The sequence below is a fragment of the Ornithorhynchus anatinus genome, chromosome 21 (assembly GCF_004115215.2).
Source record: "Ornithorhynchus anatinus isolate Pmale09 chromosome 21, mOrnAna1.pri.v4, whole genome shotgun sequence".
Taxonomy (NCBI): Eukaryota; Metazoa; Chordata; class Mammalia; order Monotremata; family Ornithorhynchidae; genus Ornithorhynchus; species Ornithorhynchus anatinus.
In genome coordinates this window covers 3,266,736-3,274,852 of record NC_041748.1, presented here as the reverse complement: position 1 = coordinate 3,274,852, position 8,117 = coordinate 3,266,736, and the positions used below count along the sequence as shown (strand labels likewise).

General features: G+C 48.2%; 1 protein-coding gene across 1 annotated transcript; it reads right to left on the bottom strand.

Moving 5' to 3' along the window:
• Positions 1–236: 236 nt before the first annotated feature.
• CCR4 (C-C motif chemokine receptor 4) lies at positions 237–7,453 on the bottom strand. The gene is made up of 2 exons (XM_029048673.2): positions 6,815–7,453; positions 237–2,240 (listed from the first exon to the last, which is right to left on the bottom strand). Exon 2 carries the CDS (start codon positions 2,201–2,203, stop codon positions 1,118–1,120), a length of 1,086 nt encoding a protein of 361 aa, XP_028904506.1. The 5' UTR covers positions 2,204–2,240; positions 6,815–7,453; the 3' UTR covers positions 237–1,117.
• Positions 7,454–8,117: the final 664 nt, after the last annotated feature.

Sequence of the window (8,117 nt, the reverse complement as noted above, 5' to 3'; positions counted from 1 at the left end):
GCTCCGCCCCTTTTCTGCTGTGTGACCTTGGGCAAGCCACTTAACTTCTCTGTGCCTCAGTTCCCTCATCTGTAAAATGGGGATTAAGACTGTGAGCCCCATGTGGAACAACCTGATTATCTTGTATCTACCCCAGCGCTTAGAACAGTGCTTGGCACATAGTAAGTGCTTACCGACCTCCCCATCGCCCCGACTCCCTCCCTCTGCTCTACCCCCCTCCCTTCCCCAGAGCCCTTGTGTATGTATGTACATATATTATTTCAGCACTTAGTAAGTGATTAACAAATACCATCATTATTATCATTAATATCGTGTTCAAGGCATCTGGTGTGAGCAACATCCTTAGTACAGAAGGTTTAATGCCACTTGACAGCGAGCGATTTATCCTCTTCGGGGAAATGAATCAATGGTATTTATTGAGCGCTTACTATATGCTGAGCACTGAACGTGGCACTTGGAAGAGTACAACGGAATTAGCAAACAAGTTCCCTGCCCATAACGAGCTTACAATCTAGAGGAAATCTGTCCGGTCCTCATTAAACAAGCTTTTCGGAGTTCACATCGGTCTTCTGGTATTTCTTGTCCAATTTGCCCAGAATCCTCAGTGGACCACCCTTTGGGAAGGGACATAGCGGGTCAGCGACCCCGCCCCCTTTGCCCCGAAACCACCAGCTCCGAGCACTGCCCACGGTGCCAGAGTCAGGTCTGGTGGGGGAAAAGAAAGGGGAAAAACGTGGGGAAAGATACCTCCTCTGTCGCCCGGTGAATGTGCTGAGATTTCCAGAGATATCCTGCAGGAAAGAGAAGTCAGCTGGAGAGTTAGGCCCTCATTCTAATGGAGAGGAAGACCCCAGCTAAGCTTTCCTTATGCTCAAGAACATCTCCGGTGTATAAATCGGTCGGCAGAGCGGCTGTCAATTTGTCCCTTGGGGTGAGGGCGAGATGGGCCGTGAGTGATGTTTTCGTAGCTGAGGTGGACGGGGGTCAGAAGGGACGTTTTCATCCCCGCACGGTGCTGTGGCGAGGCGAGAAGCGGGTTTTGGGTGAAGGGGCAGATGGGGGGAGATGGATTCCTTAACATGTTGTCTCCCCACTGGCTTTCGTGGAAGTCAAGGGACTACAAGGCGTTGTTGATTTCGTGATCCATAGTAGACTGGGTGTGGGATGAACTGGGTGTCTCCGGGTAGTACGCTTGGAGTAGGCCACAGTATTTGCAGAGAGCCAAGGGGATCTTGCAGGTTTTGAAGAGCTGCTTTATGTATTTCCTAAACTTTTCGCCCAGGAAGAAATAGATGACCGGATTGAGGCAGCAGTGAACGAACGCCAGCGTCTCTGTGGCCTGCAGGGCATAGTCGAGGTGTTTCTCGAACGTGCAGTCTTTAAGGAGCTCCAGTTCCACCAGGGCCTCGAGAAAAAGCACTACATTGTAAGGGATCCAGAAAACGAGGAAGACGATCATGACGACAAAGATCATCCTCACCGCCTTGTTCTTTTTGTCATTTTTACAGTGCTGGAGGGTCTTGATGATCAGGGAGTAGCAAAAAAGCATAACCCCCAGGGGGATCAGGAGGCCCAAGACATTGATCTCCAGGGAGCTGAGAACCTTCCAGGTGGTGGAGTTGTTGGGAAACTTAGACTTACAGGAGATCTGGCCTTCCTCCCAGAAGGACTCGCTGAAGAGGAGCGTGGGGAAGGAGGCTAAGATGGCCACCAACCAGATGACCGAGCTAGCGATGACCCCATAGGAGAAGGTCCTGGCTTTCAGAGAAAACACAGCGTGGACGATGGCCAGGTACCGGTCAATGCTCATCAGCATGATGAACAGGATGCCACTGTAAAACCCAACCAGATAAATCCAGGAGATGATCTTGCACAAACCCAGCCCGAAGATCCATTGGTCGGCGGCGTAGTAAGCCCAGAACGGGAGGGAGAAGACGAAGAGCAGGTCGGAGATGGCGAGGTTCAGGAGGTACACGTCGGTCATGGAGCGCAGCCGTTTGTACTTGAACAGGACCAGGACGACGGTGGAGTTGCCCAGCAGGCCCAGCAGGAACACCAGGGAGTAGATGGGGGGCAGGAACAGCCCCCCAAAAGCTTTGACCCCCCCTTTGCTGCAGGGCCTGGGGGCGTTGTCATAGGAATAGTCACTGCTGCTGTAGGGTTCCTCTTCCGTCGTGGAGAGGATAGGGTCAACGGTGCTCATCTCGAGGGTGCTCCCGGGCTGGCCTCGGTGGACCCACCTGCAGCGGCGGGGAGGGGAGACCGGGGGTCGGGGGGAGACATTTGGGCGTAAAAATCCGACCAGATATTCGTTTTATCTGTTGGGCTCTGAACTAAGTGCTAGGGTAATAATAATAATTATGGTACCGGTTGAGCACTTACTATGTGCCAAGCACTGTTCTAAGCACTGGAGTAGATACAAGTTAATCAGGTCAGACACGATGCCCGTCCCACGTAGGGCTCTCGGTCTTAATCCCCCTTTTTACAGATGAGGGAACCGAGGCCCTGAGAAGTTAAGTGACTCACCCAAGATCACACAGCAGATGTGTGGCGGTTCCGAGATTAGAACCCATGACCCCTACGCCACGCTCTTTCAAGGTAAGCGGTCTGCTTATAGCGGACCTTAAGTCCCCCTCTAGACCGTAAGCTTGTTGTGAGCAGAGAACGTGTCTACCAACTCCGCTCCATTGTACTCTCTCAAGCTCTTAGTTCAGTGATCTGCATACAGTAAGCTCTCAATAAATACCGATTGATTGATTTGATTGATTGATTGGAAACAGTCTCCACCCCTTGTGGGCCTGGAGCTTCCCTCCAAGATGGAGGGAAATAAAGGGAATTAAATCCCGGTTTTTCAGATGTGGGGCCTGAAGCTCAGAGAAGTTGAGGTCGCACAGCAGGGAAGTAGCGGAGCTAGGATGAAAACCCGGGTCTCCTGACTCCCAGGTCCTCACTCTTTCCACAGGGCCACGCTGATCTCCAAGCAAGTATGGTATTTGCTAAGCGCTTACTAGGTGTCAAACACCGTTCTAAGCGTTGGGGTCGGTACAAGTTATTCATCACCAAAGGGTCATCAGACTGTCATATCCTCACACCTCTCAATGCCTCCGTGCTAAGTTGGTTTCCCGAGGGACAGGCTTCGTATGTCTGAAGAGGGAGCAAAACCGTGAGTCACGCTGTAAACTCGTTGTGGGCAGGGAATGTGTCTGTTATATTGTTGTATCCTACTCTCCCAAGTGCTTAGTACAGCGCCTTGCACACAGTAAGTGCTCGGTAAATATGATTGACTGACTGAGAGCCATCACCATAAATCGTCACCAAGTGCAGCTGACAGTGAGGATCTATAGGACAAGATGATAAACTATTTGTTCTCCCTCCCTCTTATATTGTTGTCATTAATGATATTTGTTAAGCACTTACTCTATGCCAGGCACTGTGCTAAAGTACTGGGGTAGACACAAATTAATCAGGTTGAACATAATCCCTGTCCCACATGGGGCTCGCAGTCTTAAATCCCATTTTACAGATGAGGGAACTGAGGCCCAGAGAATAGAGTGCCATGCCCAAGGTCACACAGCAGACAAGTGGCAGAGCTGCTAATAGAACCTGGTTCCTTCTGACTTCCAGGTCTGTGCACTATCCACTAGGCCACATTGCCTCTTTATAGAGAAGCATGTCTTCTGTTACAGACCGTGTACTCTATGGGACAGGAATTGAGTCCAACCTGATTATTTTGCATCTACCCCAGCGATTAGCCCATTGTCAGCTCTTAATAAACAGTGTACCATCATCATAAGGTCTTTTTAAAAGTTTTTTTAAACACTGACGCCTTTTGATATGGAGATCTTCTGACACACATGAGAGGAAACACTCCAAGAACTGTAGAGAAGTAAATTGGCTAAAGTTTTAGAGAAGCAGCGTGGCTCAGTGGCAAGAGCCCGGGCTTGGAAGTCAGAGGTCATGGGTTCGAATCCCGGCTCTGCCACTTGTCAGCTGTGTGACTGTGGGCAAGTCGTTTCACTTCTCTGTGCCTCAGTTACCTCATCTGTAAAATGGGGATTAACTGTGAGCCTCACGTGGGACAACCCGATCACCCTGTATCTCCCCCAGCGCTTAGAACAGTGCTCTGCACATGGTAAGCGCTTAACAAATACCAACGTTATTATTATTATTATTGACTCGCTCTAGGTCTCACAGTGGGCAAATAGCCGAGCTGGGATTAAACCAGGTTTCTTGATTTCCAGTCCTGTGCTCGTTCCACTAGGCCATGTTGGTTCTGACCTTTGGGGGATCTGACGGAGTCCAGTCGGCCCCTGGGAACGCGGACTTTTTCTGCCCTACTCTCAGTCAGCAGTGTCAGGGGCCGCGCTGCTCTAACAGATGGAAAAAGGTGGGGGAGAAACGGGGGTGGGCAGGGGTTTGGACCAGATGATCTCTAGAGGAGTCTTCCAACTAGTAATAATAATAATAATGACTGTGGTATTTGTTTAGCACTTACTCTGTGTACTAAGTGCTGGAGTTATTATGAGGGAATTGGGTTGGACACAGTCCCTGTCCCACAAAGGTCTCCCAGTCTTAATCCCCAATTTCCAGATTAGGTAACTGAGGCTTGGAGGCGTGAAGTGATTTGCCCAAGGTAACAAAGCAAACAAGTGGCGGAGCCGGGGTTAGAACCCAGGCCTGACTCCCGGGCCCGTGCTCTATCCACCTAGCCGCCATGCTTCTCAAAAACTCTCCGAAGAGCTTAATACGGTCCACTGCCTGCGGTAAGTGCTCAATAGATACGATTGACTGACCGATTTAGGAGTCACCTTAGGATTCAACTCTGTCTTCCTCAATCTGTGAGAGCAGGCATTCCAGAGGGTAGGAGTCTATGCATCTGTGGCTCGGCCCTAGGCCTGCCCCTTGTAGCCTAGCTTTCTGGGACTCTGACACATCCATCTAGCTCCTTCTGGTCCAGACCGAAGTGAAACCGATCAGAGGGCTAGGCTACGCTATCAGGCCAGTGCATGCTGCGGCATAGTGGATAGAATACAGGCCTGGGGGTTAGAAGGGCACGGGTTCTAATCCCAGCTCAACCACTCGTCCGCTGTGTGACCTTGGCAAGTCACTTGACTTCTATGGGCCTCGGTTACCTCATCTGTAAAATGGGGATGGAGACTGTGAGCCTCGTGTAGGACAGGGACTGTGTGCAACCTGATTTGCTTGTATCCACCCCACTGCCTTTCACATAGTAAGAGTTTAACAAATACCATGATTAGTATTATTATTACCGCTTGCTTATTTGGCCAGCGCTCACAGCTCTGTGGCCTCCTTTGGAGAACCTGACCCTAATTTTGCAAATTGAATACAATTTCTACTTTGGTATTTGGTCAAGACCCCCTCTACCTTGCCCATTTTCCCAGTTTCATTGATCTCAGTGAAAGCCAGATAATCCTATTACCCCAGAGAAGCCAAGCGAAAGAGCATTCAGCAAAAACCAACCCTATAGCTCGTGTGAAGACCTAAATCAGGGCCACTGAATCAGGCCCTTGAAAAAGGTGATTAGCTTGGTGCTCTGCATTTTGCAGGATATTTTCCTGGCCTGTCAGGCCCACAAATATAACTTTGGTATTTGTTAAGCACCTACGCTGTGCCAAGCAATGTTCTAAGCACCGGGGTAGATACAAGGTGAACCATATAGGGCTCACAGTCTTAATCTCTGTTTTACAGACGAGGTAACTGAGGCATAAAAGACTGAGGTGACTTGCTCAGGGTCACACATCAGAGCCGGGATTAGAGTCCAGGTCCTTCTAACTCCCAGGCCCATGCTCTATTCACTAGACCATGCTGCTTCTCTGCATTTTGCAGGATTTTTTATCCCGACCTACCAGGCCCTGCTGATAAACACACTTGTTCCTCCAGCAATTCCTGGGAGTTTTAATTTACTGAAAGATATCTGGGGAGTTTATTCTAGTTATCATCATCACAGGATCATCAGCATCGGGTCAAGCACCTACTATGCACCTGGGAGAACTTACAGTAGACATAAAAAACACGGTCCCTACCCTCATTTAGCTGACAATCTCCTCTCTCCAGAATCTCTCGTAAGTAACTACGGACAGATGGGTGGTCACATATGAGAACACACTTTGGTTTATAGCGGAAAGTATGTTTTCCATGAGCTTTGTTAAATGACAACTTGTGGCTAACTATGAATTGTTATAGCACCTATTAATAGGAATCAGGGTATTCTGTCAAAATCTGTTGCGTTCAACTGTCACGGAAACAACCCAAGAGGCTCTAAGAAAGTACCTCTGAATCCTGAGAGTACATTTACAAGTTAGCAGTGGAGTTCCTCCATCCAGTTCATTTAAATCTGTCAGAAAATCAAATTCTTCAAAGGAAATTATTCATTTTATGCTTTTAAAATTAGGCAAAAGCGAGGTTAACTATTCCTAGCAGACGGGGGGGAAATTCGTAAGTATATCTTCACCTTTGGGGTTTATGTCTTCATAGGTAAGCGGGACCGGCGAGGTTTAGAGGTTTTCGATTTTCAGAGGAAGAAGCTATAGAAAAAAGCTCACACCGTGAACCTTTAGGTGTCTGTGTATGTACTCTCTGCCATCCATGCATGTAAAGAGAGTGTTTGTGTTCACTGCGTGTTCTGAGTAGCGTATTTTCTGCAAGTGCCTGTGCATAAGGACAGTGAGGGTGCCCTAGAGGTATCTGTTCTGACGTGAGAAGGCAGAGAACGTGGTTGTGTGTATTTGAATGCATATATTGTGTAAAGGTTCCGTAAGCGTGATTAAAAAAAAATCATCATTTTTTAACTTACCTTTTCTCCTTCAAGGCCGCTCAGGAAGAAAAGTTTATTCAGGTTTCTAAAGCCGGGTGTTCCGCGTCCTCGAGGCTGTTGTGCTGAAGAACACTGATAGACTGCTTCCTGTGAGGTCTGTTAGCGTATCATCTGATGAGTGATCTTAAAAAGTATCTGCTGAACCCTTATTTCTAAGCGGCAACTCAATTCATTCCTTCTGGGATAGGAGCACCGGGTAAGGCTTGGGGGCGTTTAATCGAGTCTGGTTGATTTAAATTTGTTGTCATTTAGGGGAAAGAGAGCTGTCGATTGGCACTTCGGTGTTTTCCACTGACATCATTCTTAGATTTTTTACACCTGGGGAAGGGAGATCCTGAACTTTTTCCCAGATCACTGTCCTCTGCCCCCAGTGAGGCTCCCAGCCAGAGCCCCGGTGGAAGTATGATGGAAGATGGAACTACTTGGAAAGCTCTCAGAGATTTTTCAGCTGAATGGGGCTTTCAAAGTCACTGCTTTTCCTGATTACCTCCCGCTCCTGACACTCCGGCCTAGTTGTGAAAGTTGGAGGGATGGAAGAGTTTTGCAGTTAGCTGTGTGATGCCTGTGGGGCAAATCAATCAACAGGTATTTATTGAGCATGCTTACTACATGCAGAGCACTGTGCTAAGGGCTTGGGAAAGTACAGTAAGACAGAGTCGAGAGACCCGTTCCCCAACAGTGAGTTTCAAGTCTGTAGGATAATGGGCTGTAAGCACCTATGTACACACACACTCACACATTGCCAATACATCCCTTTCATGACTCCCCATTTTACAGATGAGGCCCAGGGAAGTGAAGTGTCTTGCCCAAGTACACAGAGCAGACAAGTGGCAGAGCGGGGATTTGAACCCATATCCTACTGACTCCCAGGTCCGTGTTGTAGCCACTACACCATATTGGAGTTGGAGGGTGGAGTTACTGAGTCCAGGGGGCTAACAGTGTCCTTTACTTTGAGATCAATCAATCTATCATATTTATTGAGCACTTACCGTGTGCAGAGCTCTGTACTAAGCACTTGGGAGAGTACAACACAACAGAGTCGGAAGTCACGTAATAGTAATAATAATAACGTTAGTATTCGTAAGATAGTTCTGATGGAAATAGGGGTTAAACAAGAGGGAGAGGAACTCAGTATCTCCAAGCTTAGTTAGGCTTGGCATTTTGATGTTCTTCTCTTCTTTTTCCGCACGACGCTTTTTTCAAATGGTGGTTGTTCAATGCTTACTGGGTGTCAGGCACTTTACTAAGTATTGGGGTAGGTACCAGATAATCTGGTTGGACA